Consider the following 19,351-nt stretch of genomic DNA (forward strand, 5'->3'; position numbering starts at 1 on the left):
TAGGGAAGGCAACCGTGTGGCTGGGATGAGGGGAAGGAGGAACACTTTTTACCATGTATTTTTACCTTCTAAATTTGGAATGTGAATGGCATGGGAGTGCCTTTCCTGGTGGAAACAAAATTGAAATTTGAAAAATGGCAAGATCACAAACAAAGCAAAACAGAGCCAAACCTGTATCCCAGGATACATGCTCCTGGCCTCCGCATCCCTGACCCCTCTAGCCGTGGTAGCTCATTTCCATCCCAACATGGTTTGACATTTGTTTGGCCTCCCTCCCCTCATCGTCACACTGGAGAAGGTTCAGCAAGCTGTGGAATGTGGGAGCCAAGCTGGCACCACCCACTTACCTGCTCCTTCTCTGAATACGGGTTGTTGAGGACGACAGGCACATGGCCCTTCCCCCACAGGTCACTGAAGACTCGGTCATTCTCCACGCCAAGGGGCAGTGGTTTGTGTGACTTGCTGTCCATACCTCTGAAAGGCAAGGCAGGGGATGTGAGAAAGGCATGACATCAGGAGTGGCAGGCTAATGGCCCTGGTCTATAAGTCCTGAGTCTGTATAGAACCTCCACGGTTCACCCACATGTGGAGCCAGCAAACTGTGGGTGCCCAGCCTGCTGCTCGACAGAATTGCCAGCAACACGGAGGAAGGCAGCCCTGTGGTCAAGCACAAAGGTGAGCTCATTGACGTCAGCACTGATGGTTGGCAAGCACTAACTAGTGTGGACATCACTTCAGGATAGCCATGATGTGGCTTTGATCCTCCCTTCTCACTTCCCCATCTCAAAGATCTAGGAACACAGAAGGCTCATCTCCTGGCAGATCCCCTGGACAACTTAAGATGTAGGAAGCAGGATGGACAGGGAAGAAAACAAGTCTTGGGGGCTAGGGTGATAAGTCATCCTACTTCTGAATAAGCGCTGATAAGGAGACTGATGATACTAGCCCAAGAGAAACAGAAAAGATTCTGAAAATGAGAGGAACAGAGCAACAAAAATAATAATACTATTAAAAACAATAGCTAGTGTTTATTAAGCACTTATAACGTGTCAAGCACTTTTCAAGTGTTCTAATTTGATCCTTGTGACAATGAATGAAAATTAACCACATTTTATAGATGGTGTAAGCAAGACAGAAACTAAGATGTTCAAGGCCACAGTTTTTCAGCCCACTCTTCACAGCCATTCTGAAGTGGGGGCTCTCATTATCATCATTCATCAGTATCATTATCATCATCACCATCACTGCCACCATCACCACCACCACCATCATCACAATCACTAGCATCACTATCATCACCATCACCAAGATTAGTATCAATACTATTGCCAGCATCACCATCACATCACCATCACCTACTGCCACTATCACCACCATCATTGCCATCATCGCCATCACCACCATCAGCATCACTACCCAAACTTCCACTGCTACCACCATCACCACCACCACCACCATCATTCCATGATCATCATCATCCAGTGTCTCATCAGCATAACCACCATTATCACCATCACCATTGCCATAATCACTCTCATCATTACCATCATCACTTTCATTACATCATACTATTCATCGTCATCACCATCACTACCAGCATCACCATCCTCCTTTCATCATCACCATCATTAGCATCTGCGTTGCTATAATCATAATCCTCATAATCCTCATCAGATGAGGAGAATGAGGCTCAGAGAGGTTAAATCACAAAGTCACACAGTTACAGATGGTGGGGTTGGGATTCAAAACCAGACTTGTTTATGACTAAATCCTGACTTCTTAACTGCAAAGCTTTCCTGGCTCTCTGCTCTTGAACTCAGATTCAGGAGGAGACAATCTCAGGTAGGTTCCACAGCTTGGTCATCCTCTAACATGGAGAGAAATCATGGCTGCAATGAGACTGATGTTGCATCAAAATCCAGACCTCCTGACCAGCCCCATCTCCCTTCTGTCCTTGCTCCCTCTCAGCTCTGCTCTCTTGCTTCCTGACAACTGGCCTCTTTTTAACCCTCCCATCCACTTTTAGTTTGACTATAGCATCTGTCTGTTCCCCAATTTTAGGCACTGTGGCTTGCTCTGGGGCCCCTCCTGGTTTTGGTCCCAGGTGTCAAGGAGAACCCTTACCTAGTCCTCTGTTCTACATTTCCAGCTTTAGGGATTTAAAATCCTGGTTTTATAGTTTCCCTTAACCCCTAGTCTGGCACTGACAGTCATTTGGGATCAATTGGAAGTCAGGGCTCAAGCTCTAGTGCACGGCCCTGAGTGGTCCCTCTGGCTGCTCACTCAGGGCCAGCCAGACCTCCCTCCTCACTGTGTTTTACAAAGTCCTGGTGGCCTGCGTCAGAGCCACCTCTTCTGCTTAGAGAGGACTGCAATCGTTGGAGGGAACATTCTGTTTTACCCTCTTTAAAATGTCACTAAAACACACGGGGAGTGGTCCTTGATTACAGACATTTCACAAGCCAATGGTTTACCTACATGATGATAAACAGAGGAATTGTCTGTTGAGATGGCAGCTCTCACTGTCACTCAGCTCCCTCTCAACTCTGAAACTCCTGATCCTATGATATCACATGACTATAAATGGGGATTCAGCAGAGACAAGAGGTTAATAGTGTTCGAGTGTCTATAACATGCCAGGTGCTAGAACGGAAGTTACTTCATTTACTCGCAACAGACATTAAAAGCCCTATTTTACAGATGCAAAAACTGAGCCTGGAGAGGTTATGTAAGTTTCCAAAGGTCCCACAGTGAGCACACAGAAGGGCTGGGATTTGAAACTAGGTCTCATTGATGCTCGGCCCAGATCCTTCCTTTTTAAAGCAGACAGGAAAACGTAGTTACTCTGAGCCAGAGGCTAAAGAGTAAGTAATCCAACATTTCTTTGCTGAATGAGACCAGTCTGCAAAAATTCTAGGGGACAATTACCTAGGCAACTCTGAAGTGGCTCACATGGCTTGTCTGTTGTGAATCTTCAGGGAGAGCTGCTTTTATTCCCTCCTGCACTCCCTCCTTTTTAAAAAAGCCTTTAACACCTTTGTTTAAATAATGCATTTGAAGTATTTTGTCAACACAAACTTATTTAAGAGTCCTGTGTGATGAGCAGGGCAAGAATATTTTTAATATGGAACCAGGGACCATCTGGGTTGAGCTATTCTGCTTCCATTCAACCAGGAGCAAAATCAGAAGTAGATTTCAGTAGATTCCCAGCTCCCAGCCTGAAAGTGATTACCAGGTCTGAGGGGAACCTCTGGTTCATTGCCACGAATCTGTTCCCCCCGGGGTCTAGCTGCTTGATGGGTTTGTACGGGCAGAGTAGCTTGCTGGTTAAGAGCTATGGCTTGGGTGGGCTATGGGCTGGGTGGCCCTGGGTTCAGCTCTTGGCTCTGCTGGTTATAAGCTGTGCAACTTTGGATATTTTGGATACTTATGCTTTCTTAACCTCCATTTATTCATCTCTAAAGCAGGGTTAATAATACCTAGTTCGTGGCGTTGCAGCAGTGGTTAAACAAGGTAAAGCTTATAGCCATTAGCTGTGTAGCACCTACTAATGTAGTTATGGGCTGATTAGACAGAAACAGAAAAAGGAAAATACTGGTTCTGTATAAAACATCCAAGTTTCCTCTATGCCAGCAGGGTCTAGTAGAACTTTCTGCGATGATGGGAACATCCTACATCTGTGTTGTCCAGTTTTATGGCCACTGGTTACATGTGGCAATTGAGTACTTGCAATGTTCCTATGGGCAATGAGAAACTGAATCTGAAATTTTATCTAATTTTAATTAAGTAGCTAAATGTGGCTGATGGTTGTAGCATTGGACAACTGCCCCTCAAAGCCTTAATGTCTCTGAAGACTGGGAAATGAAGGCATATATAGCTCTAAGCTGAGAAAAAGCATGTTTCCTGGGGGTGGGTTTGAGGGCACAGGCAGGGATACTCAGACCCTTTCTAAACTGTCATGTCTTATTCACATACCACAGGACTTCAAGAATCCTCTGTTCCCCTTCTAGACTCCCACTTTCCATCATTCTCAGTCCTGATCTCCACTCTCCCCTCCTCCCGAGGGAGTGTTGTCCACTCCTACCTTTACACTTGACCTCCCTGGGATGCCCTTTCATCTTCCCTCTGCTGGGAACCAACTCCTAGTCAACCTTCAACACCCGCTTCACACCTCTCCACTCCTGGGGGTTAAACGAAGCCATGCATGTAGAATGCCTAACACATAGTCAGAACTGATCGAACATGTGTATCTTCACTGACAACTAAGGTCATTGAAGCTCAGAAAGATTAGGTAACTTGTCAAAGGTCACACCACTAATGAGCAGTGGAGAAAGCCTGAAAGTCAGATGTCCCCTTTTTTGCTGTTCCTCTAGCTGCGAATCACTGAGAACAGGGCTTAAGGGGTGGTGGGAGAGTCATCTATGTAGTTCAATCTCATACTGGTGAAGAACCTCAAATCTAGATATTGATCTTTCCCTCTAAATGCAGTAGAGATGTTGAATGTATTTATCCATTGGATGAGGTTTTTGGTTGCTCTGATGTATCATTTCTTCATTTAAATAAATATACTGGGAACCCATAGATGGAGGTGGATGGGGCCTGTCTTGACTACTTAGAAGCTTGGATGGTGACTCTCCTTTGCTAGTCCTCATGAATGTTGGTCCTGCCTGGCTGCCTGGAGTGGTTTCAGTTTAGATCACAATTTCTGAACCTGGAACAACTGATATTTTGGGAGCTGGATAATTCTTTGTTGTGGGGGTATCCTGTACACTGCAGGGTGTTTCACAGTCTCCCTGGTTTCTACCCATCAGATGCCAGGAATACTCCTCTCCCCTCCACAGTCTCTGCCAGTTGTGACAATCCAAAGTGTCTCCAGACATTACCCCATGTCCCTTTCCGGAGGAAACAAAATGTACTCCTCCTTATTGGGAAGCACTGGCTTAGGTGTGGCTAAGGACCCCAATCTCATGCTTCCCATCCTTGCTCTATGCCCATCTCTACATCCACGAGGATTTATTTACTAGTTCACCCTTGTTCCCAGATAGGATTGAAAAAGTTGCCTTTGCCATGTGGCTTCCACCTTCTCTCAGGTGTCTTCAGCCCCCTAGGAAGCCACCCTGCAGTGGGCTTGCATTCCAGGTGGACCAGTATCCCCAGTATCATGATCCCATGATGGCGGTTCTCATGCTCCAGGGGCTACTGGAATCAACTGAGGGGCCTGTTAAAATTCCCCTGAACTTGCCCCCTGGAGAGTCCGAAGTAGTGGGTCTAAGTGGGGACAGTGGAATCTGCATTGTCAGAAGCATGGTCCATGGACATCCTTGCAGACCCCCCTTGCTGGGAGGCCTCCGGGTCTGACTCTAACAATGAACAGCAAGGTTCCCTCCTGGTTAGGAACGTCAATGTCACCCTAGCTCCCTTTCTGCTTCCCCTCCCCCACAATAAGATCAGGCCTGGAGCTCTACTTCCTACTTGGTGAGCATTTTCTGAGCTTCCTGGCAAGGACCAAACCCAAGCTCCTTTGCTTCCATTTTGCCAACTGGACAATCATATCCAAGCTCACAGTCAGTCTGGCATTCTTTAGACCTTCTGAAGACCTTTGCCAGCTCCTTCCAACTTAAGCTTCCTGGGGGCCAGATCTTAGGCTCTCAGGCAGAGGGTGTGGGGGTCCTGGGCCCACTCCACGGGAAGTTTGCACAAGTGCTGGTCAGCCCAGTGCTGACCACAAACCAACCGAGAGTACCCAGGATGGGGAGCAGGTGAGCCAGGCCTGTGTGTTGGGCATGGTCGGGATGTAGGAGCCACCTGCTCTGCCCCAACCAGGAGAGGAGGCCGCTGAGGAGCAGCTGGTCCTGGCAAGAAGCCTGCTGCGTCTCTCCTCAGATACCACACTATGCCCTCACCACTTCACCCTTCTTGCTGTCCGCCATCCACCTGGCTGTGGATGCTGGGAGCTAAGTTAAAGCAGGAAGACTTGGGGGCTGTGGGAAATGAGTCTGGGGTCTCTGCAAAGCTTCATTCTAGATCTCATCATGCTAGGGTAGGGGAAGATGGCAAAAGAGAAGAGTAGGCTCTTGAGAGCTGGAATTTTCCCACAATGCTCTAGCTGGAGAGGTGGGATGAGGGCCTCTGGGCTCAGCAGTAATCATGAGTATAATTGTTAACATTACAAAAACTGGGCAGGATCCTTAAACTCCAGTGTTTACAGCATCCAGACTGAGCGGACTGGCTGATTTTAGATCTTGGGGAACTGGAGGGCCCACGCTAGCCCCACCCAGTCCCCGAGGCTGGCTGTCTCCCTACGATACAGGTTTGGTGCTAATAGCTCTTCAGCTAGTCTCTCTAGTTTTGAGAGGCTGGAAATCAGTTTTAGTGTGAAACCTCTTGATTTCTCTATTTTGCAACAAAAATCACTTTGCCAGAAAATTCTGTAGGCCCAATAAAACTGGAGGGAGATTTGGGTATGAGCCTTAACTCCCAGTTTGTGACCTCTGACCTAAAGGGATATTTGAGTTCCTCCCCCTGGAGAGAGGTCGAAGGGAGCAGTTAACCTTCCAGGTGGGCTTGACAAGGAGGTGGACTGATCAGTTGCTTGGCCTGTGATGAGTATGCCCACCACTGACCTCCTACCTCGGGAGGAACCTGAATGGTAGTTCCGGAAAGAATCTTATGGCTCATCTATGGAGCTGGTGAGCCGCAAGGGGGACTAGAAGTAATGTCCCTGATCCCAGTCCAGTGAGACCTCATAGCAATGGCCCATCCAGGGCCTAGCCACAGCATCGCTCAATGGAGTTTGTTGGATGGGTGTGGTGGGCTGAAAATGGCCCCCAGAGACATCAAGTCCTCACCCCTGGAGCCTATATATGGTTCCTTATGTGGAAAGAGGGTCTTTGCAGGGGTGATGACGTTGAGGATCTTGAAAGTGGGGAGATTATCTTGGATTAACTGGGTGTGCCCTAAATGCCATCACACATGTCCTTATAAGAAGGAAGCAGAGCGAGATCGGCCATAAAAGTAGAAGGCCATGTGACCCTGGAAATAAGATGCCTCATGCTGGCTTTGAAGGGGCAGGAAGGGGCCACCAGCCACGAAAGGCAAGGAATGCAGCTCTGGAAGCTGCAGAAGGTAAGGAAGCAGATTCACCTTTAGAGCCTTCAGACATAAGACCTCCAGGGCTGTAAGAGAGTGAATGCGTGTGGTTTTAGGCCAGTTTGTGGACTTCATTACTGTAGCAAAGAGCCAGGGGAAATGGATACAGTGAATATTTGGTGGCAGAGGAAGGGAGGGTGTGCGGGGGGTGAAGGGGAGGGATTGGTGGCCCTGCCCATGTGTGCGATGTCACTGCCTCACTCTTTCTTTATACTCATTACGCTCACGTCCCACAGACCTTCTTTATGTTCCTTGAACATCCCAACCTTGTTTCTGCCTCAGGGCCTTTTCTCCTGCTGTACCTTCTGCCAGGAATGCCCTTCCCTAGATTTCACATGGTTCACACCTTCTGGCCTCAGTATAAACGTTGCCTCCTTAGGGAGGCCTTCTCTGACTCTCCGATCTAGTTTTTTGTTTTTTTTTTTAACCTAACCCCAAGCCATGTTTCTTCAAATCACTATTTCATTTCTTTCATGCATGCGTCACTATCTAAAACGACTGCCTGAATCTACCTGTTTATTATTCATTTCTTGCCTATGAATGGTCAAAGCTCATCAGTGGATCCTCAGTTCTAAGGACAGTATCTGGAGCAGAACAGATGCTCAATAAATATCTGTTGAATGAAAGATGGTAAGACACCCCCTAGTTACATGCAATCTGGGGTGAGTGGTGGCTAGGTGGGCTTATTCCATAGCTCTTCCCCAAAATGAGGGGCTAGGTGCCTATCTAATAAGATGGTGGGGACACAGATGGAAGAGAGTTGAAAGCAAGAGTAGTAGCTCTATAAATAGGACTTCTCTCCCTTCCCAGGAAAGGATGCACTGGGGAAGCCCCTTGTGTTCAAACAGTTAAGGTGAGAATGAAAATTTACACTGATTTTCAGTGTGAAGGCAGTCACTGGAGTCAATGCCAACAGAGTGATCCAAAGCCACAAGGCATGTCCAGTCCAGCCAGGGAGGAGATCCTCTAATGCAGATGGTCCTGAGGTCAATGCTGTCATTGGTTGGTCTGAGATCAGTTCTCCAGGGGTGCTATCTCTCTTAGATAGCACCTTAGGGCCTCAGTTTCCCTTCCAGATGGAGAAAATGCTCCAATGATCCCAGCAACTTGATGGCTAGTGGTTGAGTACACTTGATGGCTAGTGGCCAACAGTGCCATCTATGCCAGTAGAAGCCAAGAGCATGGGCTTCGGGTCAAGTCCTGGCTTTGTTGCTTGCTAGCTATGTGACCTGGCACAAGTGACTGTACATCTCTGAGCCTTGGTTTTCTTATTAGAAAAATGAGGTGCTATGAGGAACAAATGAATTAACTGATGTAAAGACCTTAGCTTGGAGTCAGGCCCACCTGGAGTGCTCAGTATATGTTGACCTGCATAATGGTCACAAAACACAGGCTTGCTACAGGAGACCACCTTTCCCTAATTAAGCTCATTCTCTGGGGTCAAAATTGACTTCTGTGCCTCCAGCCACATTGTCTTGCCTAGTTTCTCTTTAACAGTAGACATCCATAGTGAGATTTCTAGGTAGAACCAAGATAGCACCCTGTGGCCAGTGCCACGTGACCCTGGGCAAACTGCTCCCCCTCTTGGAGTTTCAGTTTCCTGGTCTCTATGGGGAGCCCAGACCACACAACCCACTTAGGGAGCTGAATTCACCCAAGCTCTGAAGAGATGGCTGTTGGGAAGGTACTCTGTCAGTAACCGGCTGCCCTGCAAGTGGAGAGGAAGTCATCAGAGTGCAGGGTGAGGCTGACCGGCTGGTCCAGATGGATGCTGGGCCAGGGACCTTGGCCTCTTTAGAACCCTCCTTCAGGGCAGCAAGCTGAACAATCTGGATATCCTCCGATATGCAGCATTTTAAAGTGACAGCTCCCAAGTGCAGAAGGTCCCAGAAGCCCCCAGATTTCCCTTTCCTATGCTCCCTACACGCAGCTACCACCTGCCAGGCCCACCTTCCCCCTGGGATCAAGGGTGACACTGCGTCTAGACTAAGAAAGCATCACTTCTCCCCACCAACAAAGGGCCAGCATCCCCAAATTACAGGACCAGGGATGCCCCGTGAGGGAGAAGAACTAGATGAAGCAGGAGAATAGGCCTGTATCCAAGAAGAAACAGGGAAGAAAGGAAAGGAGGCTGAGACAGCAGGAGAGTCAAGGGCACTGCTAGAACCAGGAATAGCCTCAGCCTATGCTTGGCCCCCAGAAGCCACAGACTGCTGAACTGACTGGGATGTGGGGCTCCAGGCCTGGTGGGCAGCCGGCCTCACTGTCACCTGGCCATAGAGAAGCCAGGTTGCCATTTCCGATCCCCAGCCTGGATGGGGAAGCCACTGGAAGGATGAGTAATGAGTAATTTCCAGGCAGCCACATGCTCCAAGGAGCTTGAATGCTCCCTGGCCTGCTAGCCCCAAGAGTGACCCCGAAGGCCATTCTGTTCCTGGGCTTCCATTTCCTGACTTGGGATGCTGACACTTAGCACAACACTTATCTCAGCCCCAAGGAGGCAGTTTGGTAATTTCTGAGGGCACTTTTGCAATAACCAAAGTTTTGGTTGTTCCAACAATGGTGAGGGCCCCTGGCATCACAGCGGGAAGGAGGTGGCATCAGGGAGGGTAGATATCCTGCAGTGCAAGGGACAAAGCAACACCAGGAAGAAGGGTCCTGGCTGCCACAAAACTTTTGGACATCCACACAGATAAAAAAGCAAGCTGAAATTCCTGGGCCAAGATCCCAATTTGGTCTTACACATAAACATGGCTTTAAAATATGTTGAAAAAAAAAGAAAAAAATATGTTGAGTTTTCTGTGCATGCTGCCACTGGATAAATTAAAGACAGGACATCAAAAACAAACAAACAAACAAACAAAAAAGACAGGACATCATTTTATTGGGAGTCTGTCACCATTTTGGACAATCACACCATCCTATCACTAAGGCAACACCGCTGGTGACATCTGAGTTGCCAAAATAACACACTTGTGTCAATCTGCATTTGACACTGTCGTGTGTGGACTAATTCTGTGTTTAGGGACAAATATCTGAGCACTGATATATTGAATTATAGCTCCCGTTACTATAAATTACTTTTTTCTTTTAAAGATTTATTTATTTGAGAGAGAAAGAGAGTGAGCACAGGGGGTTGCAGCAGAGGGAGAGGGAGAGAGCAACTCAAGCAGACTCTCTGCTGACCATGGAGCTTGACGTGGGGCTCGATCCCATGACGCTGAGCTGAAACCAAGAGTCAGATACCCTACCGACTGTGCTCCCCAGGTGCCCCTACTACGAATTACTTTTATAGTCTCCTTTACTTTATAGTTAGGGCATGATATTTATTAAAAAAATATAAAGTGTGAGTAGGTTATATGATACATGAACTAGCTCCTGGTTAGTAAAGGGGGCATTTAAAAATCTGTGTTCAAGTGGCGGGGTGAAGGGGTGGGTTTCTGAGTCCAGCACAGGTGTAAGCCACAGAGTCAGGGGAACATGCACTAGATTTAGCTAATACTCATCCATAGAACCATTTACCTTAATGGGGTTCATGGAGGCCTGTCCCTGCCCTGGGCCACTGTCTTCCAAATTGCACCTTCTCCAAAGCAGTGCTTTCTGCTCCTTTTGGTCACTAGAAGGAAGACTGTGATGGATGGTGACAGGTTGAGAGCTCAGGTGCAGCCTCCCAATTTGGGGAAAAAAAATCTGCTGGAGGAAACCCCGTGCCAGACAGGTATGCCCTTCCCCCATCCTTGAGGAAATGAAGGCTGCTTTTCTGTGTTGGTATTTGGAGAGGCCCCTCAGGTCTCCTGTTAAAGCCCTTCATATCTGATGACCTCCTCCAAGCCTAGAGTCCTGCACCGGGCTTTCGTGTCCTCGGAAAGGGTCATACCGGCTTTTCAGAGTGGGGGGAGGGACCTTCCAGGGGACGTCTCCATGTCACACATGGAGATTCAGGCTCCTGGGTCTGGGAGGCAGAAATATAGCCCCAGGGAATTCCGATGCTCATGACTCCATGCCCGTCCCGTGCCCAGCCAAGAATCAGAACCAAGTGTATGGAATATAGCCCCCAAGGGGGAAGGCCACGCTTATTCACGGTCATGCTGCTCTTGAGCCTTGGAGAGGAGGAGGCACTTCTGGTGCCTCCCAGAAAACCAGGCCAATGATTGATTCTGGATTTTACAGCTGCTTTAGGATTTAAGTCCATTGAGTGGATTTGGGGGCTGCTGGCTTCCTGGAAGCTATGTCAAGACCATGTCATCTCTATGTGTGTGCCACTGTAGGGGCCCCCGGGAGGTGGCAGCTCTCCTGCGGACTGGGCTGTAGCCGGTGGGGGGTCTCCATGCTAGTCATGGGCTAACCAGACCCCGGATCTCTGCAAGCTGGGACAGACTCGAGGACTGATCCAGGCCCCCAGCTCTGGAAAGGAACGTCAAGACAATAGGGGCTCCCACTCTCAAAGGGCAGTGGGGTGGGGGGACGCCTGGGTGGCTCAGCAGTTGAGCACCTGCCTTTGGCTCAGGGTGTGATCCCGGAGTTCTGGGATCGAGTCCCACATTGGGCTCCCTGCATGAAGCCAGCTTCTCCCTCTGCCTGTGTCTCTGCCTCTCTCTTTCATGAATAAATAAATAAAATTTTTTAAAAAAGGGCAGTGGAGGGCCCTTTGGGGGCTTCTGACAGAGCCTCTACCTTTTCTCTTGGGGTCTTGCTGAAATTCGCTTGGTTTTTGCCCAGGTGTGAGAAGTTAGAAAAGCTTCAGGATGCAATACTTGGCTGAGGTGGGATGCCACAGACCCCACAAAATGGGGGCTGACCTATTAGGAAGGAAGACTGGATCCCATGTGGTTCCTCCACCACTTCAGGCTCACTCCTACCTCCAGACCTTGGCACCTGCCTTTCCCTTTGTCCAGAATGTCTCTCCTCTATTAAGCTTGAAGGTGCCCTTCTTTCCTTTCCTCTGGGTCTTCCAACATCACCTTCCTTGAGGCCTACCCAGCCTCTCCCTCTAAAATTCACCCTCTGCAATACTTCCTGACTCCTTCCCTGTAACATCTCTCTCGTTAGCACATATCACTGATGGCTGGTGTATTTTAACATCTTTGTCTCATTTATTCTTCATTGTCCCCACTACACTGTAATTGGCTCCCCAAGGTCAAGGGGCGCGTCTATATCATTCATTCACAAGGTCAGAGGGTTTGTCTGTTCCATTCATTGCTTCATCCCTGGCGCCCAGAGCAGTGTCTGGCCACGGGAGGTCTCCAATGAACATCTGTTAAATGAATCAGTGCAGGGGCCTGGAGGGTTGCTTCAATCCAGGCTCCTGAGGGGCATCCTGGGCACCTCTACATGCTCTCTGGACCCTCAGGGGTCCTTGGGGAGGGGGTTGGGAAATCTTGGCCTGGGTTTCTGGCCCCACACCTGTGCCTCCTCTGTAGTGGGGCATGGATAAGAAGTAGCAGCTATAGGGTTAGTGCTAATCGAAGATGAGAGTGGAAAGGAATGTCTCTCTTATGTCTCTGGACCCGCTATTTTCTGACACCCGGGCTTAGCTACCAATTTCTTCCAAAGAAGGAGCTAGAATCACCCACTGTGTCACCTGTTTTCTTCCTCCCCAGAAGCAAAAAAAAAATTCAATCTGGCAAATACAGAGGGGCTGGGACCCGGGTCTTCATGTTCTAGCCTTGGATCCTACATAATATGAGCACAACCACTGTTTTGGGGAGTTGGGGCCAGTTCTCTACTTTGATTCCATTCTGTTCCTTTAGAATCTCCCTTGCTCCCAAGTGGCTGTCACAAGGCAAGAGCTGGTTTAGGCTGAGGGTTACCCAGGCTTCTGCTCATCCTCTCTCTCTTCCCAGGACCCTGGCATTCACTCTATGCTGAGGCTGCCATGGACATACCTCTCGCTCACTAGGTGATTTAGGAGAGTCCCTTCCCTCTAAGTCTCAGTCTTCTGCCCCATGAATTGTAGACTGCAAAAATACCCACCTTGAGGGGTTGCTGGAAGACATGACATCAGCTACCATGACTCTCAGCACTGGGTCTCACGGCAAAAGATACAGGCTAGAAGTTATGCCCATTCCAATCTTAAAACTACAGTTTTAAGGGAAAGAGGCAAGAGTGGCCGAGTGGATATGTCTGTGCAGGTGTCTGGAATAGCTCGGGTTGGCTTCTGGGCTCTGATCTGAGTTGCAGTACATGCTTCCATACACCACATAACTGCCCACATGCACGCACACACCTGTAGAGCTTACCTGTCCACCTGGACTTCTGCATCTTTTGTCTCTGCTTTGGAAGGTCCCACTCCATTGATCCCTTTGTTTCCACTGGTGAGAAGACTCAGCACAGGCTCTATCTCTTTGAGCAATTCATTGTTCTGGCTGTCCTGGAGAGCAACCCCGGTACTCTTCTTGGTAGAGTCCTGGCTCGGGGGTCTGGGAGCCAGGCTGTTGGTATTCAAGAGTGAGCTGGCTTGCTGGCCACTGTCTTGGATATGCTGTGGCCCATTGCCAGGACCTGTGGCCCCGTCCGGTGTGTGCTCTTTGCTGGCGGATGACTGGTGAGACAGATCCACAGCTGTGGTGGGGGGACCCAGGGGCCGTGTTACCCGGATGGTCTTGGGGGTCCCATCCCCAGTGAAAGTGGTCTCCAGGTGAGTGGTGAAGCCTTCAGGGCCCCTCAGAATGAGGACTACATGTGTCTCAGAGGCAATGCCCCTGAGCACCTCCAGGGCACTGTCATAGTTCAGGTCCACCAAGGGCTGGCCGTTGACTGCGAGGATGATGTCGCCGGCCTGGATGAGGCCGCTCTGCTCCGCAGCACCCCCCCGAATCAGGTCAGAGATGATCACGGGCGGCTTGCTCACTCGCTCCTTCACCAGGAAGCCCAGACCCCCCACCTTGCGCTTGAAGAGGCGGACAGAAATGACGTTGGGTTGGATTTGCTGAACGCTGAACACCTGACTCTCCATGGTGTCTAGGGTCCAAGGGTCTGAAGACTTACACTGTATCAAGCCAAGATGACTTCACCAGGAGGAGCCAGGCTTAATGCCACACTGAGAGGAAGAGCTGGTGCCGCAAAGAGTCTCAACTTTGAGCTGCTCTTGGGCTTTGTCTTCTCTGTCTTTGACGTCAACTTGGCGTCACCCACTCATTGCTGTCCGGCCGTCGGTGGCATGATTTCCTGTGTTGGCCTTCCTCCTTGTTCTCTAGGAAGTGATGGTTGATCAGGCAGGCGTCAGGAGAAGCCGTGGGACGTGTCCCTAAGCAACAGGTCAGGCAGACTGGGGAGGAGAAGCGTCTGGTGGCTGCGTCTAGATGTGTCTCGAGGTGACGCAAGCTACCATGCACTATTCTCTGGGCATCACCAGCTCGTCAGACCTGTGCTGGAGAGAAGGAAAAGGGAGGGGGTGAAGTTACAAAAAGAGAGATTGATGTGGATGCCCAATGCCACCGTCAAAACCGAGATGGGAAATGCAGCCAACTGAGAAGTCTAGCCATGAGACCCTGGAGTTTGGAAGCCAACCTCGAAATGAAATCCTTCCTCCTCAAGGGGAGGGGGCACCTTCCCTGTTAGCTGCAAATTGCCTGGTTTCACCTCCCATGATCAAAGGCCTCTGAAACCAAGGGAACCACTGACAGCCTAGAAATCAAAAGGCAAGAATCACAATCTCATCTCATCTCTTTCCCGTCCTGAGAGGCCACCATTCCAGCTTGTCATGTGGCCTTTGGCTCTCGGCATTTTACGAACATTTTCCACTAACAGGTCAGGAGCTCAGCCAGCACAGATCTTTGAACTCTCTGTCCTGGCCACTCCCAAAGTCCTCACAACAAACCCACTGGAAGGGGAATCCTGACAATGGGGTCAACTGGCCTTTCTGACCATTTTTGTAAATATCGACCTGTTCCAGGCTCAAGAGGACAGATGTGGCCACATTACAAACCATCATAAAGCCAATCTGATGTAATAAACACCAAAGACATGGATTCCACACAAAACTTTAGAGAACATCTGTACTCTACAACCTGAAACCCTAACGGGGAAATACTAAGGAGAGCAGACTGTGTACCCCTAGGATTAGCACAAGTGTACAGCAGGTGCTCAATGAGTATTTGTTGAATGAAGAAAAATCCCAAATGATTAAACACAGCCGACACTTATTGAACATGTAGGCTCCTAACGTATATATCTTTCTTCCTCCTTTGATCCTCATGGTTACCCTTCAATAGATGAGAAGCTTGGGAAGGGGCTTAGTTAGTTGTCCAAAATCACACAGAAATGATGGTTAAGAGAGGCTTTGAACTCAGGTCTGCCCCACTCCTGAGCCGAGCTTTTAAACTTACAGTCTAATTGAAGAAACTTCATATTCTGGTTATTTTCTCAACTTCCACCAGCTTCCCCAGGCTCGGAGAAACAGGGTATGCTTGGGGTACCAAAGGGCAACAGGGGGTCCCGTTGGGCATGCTGCAGCCCAGGGGAGGTGCATGCATCTGTAGCAAGCACACAGCAGGCAGCTATGTAAGTGTGTCCTACAGGTCTGGGTTGGAGCAGGTGATCTGTGGATTATGGGTGGAGTCAGGGGCAGGTGGGAGCAGCAAAGAACCCCTCCATCTTTCTCTGTCCCCCAGTTCAAGTCCTGGTTCCAGCTCTACCCCTTCCCTTCCCTGCTGGCATCCTCACCATGCTTAGCGCAAGGAGGGAGCCCCCATCTGCCACTACTAACAAAGTGACACTCACTCCCTCATTTCCCTTTTAGTGAATTCTCGGGGTCATCCGGGGGCTGAGGCAGCTGACAAGCTCCCACTGCCTCTGTGAGCAGGAGATGGGTAGAGACATCCCCTCCCCCCAAGAAGGAGGTGCCACTTCCTGGATCCCCTCAAGGCGGGGCGGTTAGTAAGTCAGCCTCCCCTTTTGCAGCTTGTATTATGTAACTCTGCCAGCCCCTGTGTGGGTGAGGGAATAATGAATACCCAGGCCCAGCCCAGGCTGCGTTCTCCATCTGGCGTCGCTGTATGTGTGTGTTTCTCTCTGTGTATTCATGCATTGCCCTCATGCTGTGTCATTTCTCTGCTGTGTGTGTGAGCGTGTGTTTCTTGAACGTCGACCGGCTGAATGTCTTTCAGCATCTTGCTGCTGGGGTTCTGATTTGCAGAGAAAACCATCCAGAATCTCTGTGTCTTTCCTCACGGGGCAAGATCGGTCCTCCCCTCACTCCCTTACTTCCTTAACTCTCCCCAAGCCTCATTTCTTCTGGGTACTGAATCCACGATGTTCATTGTTGAGCTGGAGGCAGAGATAGCTGGGACCTCCAGAGCTCTTAGGTGTCCAAGTTTGGCAGTGGACTCTGTTTTTTAATTAAGGAAGGGACTTGTAGGTGAGCTTCTGGGAAGGCAAAGCTTCCAAGTGCTTTTCTTACACTTCTGGCTTGGGCCAAACCCTAAAGAGGACAGAGCCTGGGCTTGGCTTAAGGAAAAAGAAAAAGAATGAAGTGATCCATAAACCTTCCCAGCCTTGCTCAGCTTTTTCTCTTTCTCAGTTGGTTTCCAAATCAAGGAGGGCTGTTGGCTGGTGCTTGGGAAATTGGGGTGATGTTTCTCAGACTTTGGCCTTAGAAAGGGAACTTGATCTTTGGAAGGAACTGGAAAGAGGCTAGGCTTGGGGGAAACAGGGATATTCAGTGTCTGCCAGCAGAGAGAGAGAGAGAGAGAGAGAGAGAGAGAGAGAGGGAGAGAGAGAGAAGAGAGCGCACAACAAGCCCTGTGTCTCAGCCAGCAGATTCTGAGCACTTGCCAGGCTCTACCTTAATCTTAATAACCATTCCACAACACTTTATCTCCCTCCTTTTCCTTCCCAGAGCACATCCTCATCTGCTGCCATGTTTTTATCCTCACTCTCACCAAAGTCAAGTTCAAATATCCCCATTTTACAGATAAATAAATTAAGGTGCTCTAGGAAGACCCGCTTGTCCTAGCTGGTGAATGTCTAGTGTCCAGTAGGCTCCTGGATCAGTGGGGTGGCTAACAATGCCTCTGCCCCAGGGAAGATTTTTAAGGCCCCTTCTGGCTCTGTGTGTTTCTGGGTGAGTTCCTTATTTTCTTGGAATTTCTATCTCCTCAGCTGTAAAATGGAGTTGTTAAGTGGTTACCTCTACCCTGGGTAACCAAAAGGATTAATTACAATGGTGAATGCAGGGTACCCAGCAATGTCACACAGCAAATGCCCAGAAGAAATGGCTTCCTGTTATTGTTATATAATATATAACAATTCAGGCTTCTTGGCTTTTAATGTTAATTTTCTATACCATCACAGTTTCACCAAAAGGTAGTTCATGTGCCATCTAGAGGGGGCCCTTTGCTGGAAATCTGGTGGAGTCTGGCACGGGTCGTGGAATGGGGCTCTGAGCACAGGGAGCCGGGTGCAGGGCAGCGCGTCCTGCCAAGCCAGCCCCCGCCCTGTGGAGCTGTGATTTTAAACAAATCACATGCATGCACTCCAGCGTACATACCATGGAAACAATACTTGGACCTGGGCCTCATTTGAGTAGTTCAGTGGTTTCGGGTGTATTTATTTCATTTACCTTGCTGCGAGGAAATTAGTGGCTGACTTTCGGGACAATTGCCAGAGACAAGGAGGGAGCCAAAATAGGCCAGCGTCTGCTACTACTATCTCACCGTGCGACCTTGGGCAAGCCACTTCCTATTCTGGGCCGCCTTTGTGCAACCAGAGCGGTGGGGATGGCAGCAGTTTCTGGTAATGGAGAGTTTCCAGAGTGCCGAGCATGGCGCCGAGCCCTCTGCATGGCTGTCTTATTTGATTGTGGCAGAGACTGTATGGAGAAACTCCTAGCCCCACCTTACCCATGGGCGAGGTGAGTGGGGTTCAGAGAAGTGAACCTGGTGGGTCTATCAAGTGGATTCCGAGTCCTCATAACGGGGTCGACCAATCCTAATACCCACAACCTGCCTCATTTCTTTTCCTCCCCAAAGCACATCCTCATTGGCTCCATATTTTTCATCCTCACTCTGATTAGGGTCACATTTGATGGTCCCCATTGTATAGATAGTGAGATTAAGCTGCTTTTTGTCCATGACTGTCCATTTTTAGTACTGAAAGTCAGAGGACATTAGGGGAGGGGAGCTGCTGAGATCATCCAACTCAACTTCCATTAAAAAATGAGGAAACAGGGGTGCCTGGTGGCTCAAATGGTTGGGTGTCTGCCCTTTGGCTCAGGTCATGATCTCCAGGTCCTGGGATCGAACCCCACGTCAGGTTCCCTGCTCAGCGGGGAGTCTGCTTCTCCCTCTCCCTCTGCCTCTCCCATGGCTTGTGCTCTCTCTTTCTTAAATGAATAAACAAAAAATCTTTTTAAAAAATGAGGAAGCAGAGGCCTAGAGAGCCAAGGGGTTCATTCAACATGATCAGCGATAGCTGGGGGCGGGGGGGGGGGGTGGGAATCTAGGGCTATGCTCTCTAGTAGGGCAGCCACTAGCTACATGTGGCTACTGAACTCCTTAACTGTGTCTGGTTCCATTAAGATCTGCTGTAAGAGCAAACACATTGGGTTTCAAAGGCTAGTTTGAAAAAAAGAACATAGAATAGCTCAATAATTTTTCAATATCGGTTACATGTTGAACTGGTAATGTTTGGGATCTACTGGGTTAAATAAAATTATTATGAAAATTAATGTCACCTGTGGCATTTTAAACTCTTTTTAAAAGTGACTACTGTACAGTAAAAAAAAAAATCACACTTCTGGACCACATTGTATTGCCATTGGGCGGTGCAGGTCTGGAGTCTGACCTCCTCTCTGTATCCCACTGTCCCTTGGGCCCCCTTGAGAATATACTGGTAACTTCACCAGAGAAGATAATACTTCTTTCTAAAGAAACCAGAAAAATGACACAGGGTTAGCAAAGATCTTGCCACTTTTTGAGGTTGACCTCTGAGAATACGTGTGATGGGGATGGGGTAAGGGAGAGAATCCACCTAGAACTACGTGAAGGGAGAGGTAATAGGATGTCCCTTGGGCTAATAGTAGAGTGTGCAATATCCTGTTGTCCGAAGGTCATTTGAAGTCTAACCTATGTATATAATGAATGTTTAGTTAAAAAGAATGAGGCAGATCTCTATTTATAGGTACGATATGAGTTCCAAGATACAAAAATACATGTAAATTCTGCACATGTAAATGCAGAGAATACTCTGGAAGGAATGGGTA

General features: G+C 48.9%; 1 protein-coding gene across 2 annotated transcripts in view; it reads right to left on the minus strand.

Annotated features, from left to right (window-relative positions):
• Positions 1 to 19,351, minus strand: part of NOS1 (nitric oxide synthase 1) — a 113,486-nt gene that overhangs the window by 75,374 nt on the left and 18,761 nt on the right. For both annotated transcript variants that reach the window (XM_049101836.1, XM_025474106.3), the window contains exons 2-3: positions 13,389 to 14,518; positions 348 to 474 (exon numbers count right to left, since the gene is read on the minus strand). In XM_049101836.1, the coding sequence (XP_048957793.1) occupies positions 348 to 474; positions 13,389 to 14,104 (843 nt within the window). In that variant the 5' untranslated portion in view covers positions 14,105 to 14,518. The remainder of the gene's footprint in view (positions 1 to 347; positions 475 to 13,388; positions 14,519 to 19,351) is intronic.

The sequence above is a fragment of the Canis lupus genome, chromosome 26 (genome assembly GCF_003254725.2).
Source record: "Canis lupus dingo isolate Sandy chromosome 26, ASM325472v2, whole genome shotgun sequence".
NCBI lineage: Eukaryota > Metazoa > Chordata > Mammalia > Carnivora > Canidae > Canis > Canis lupus.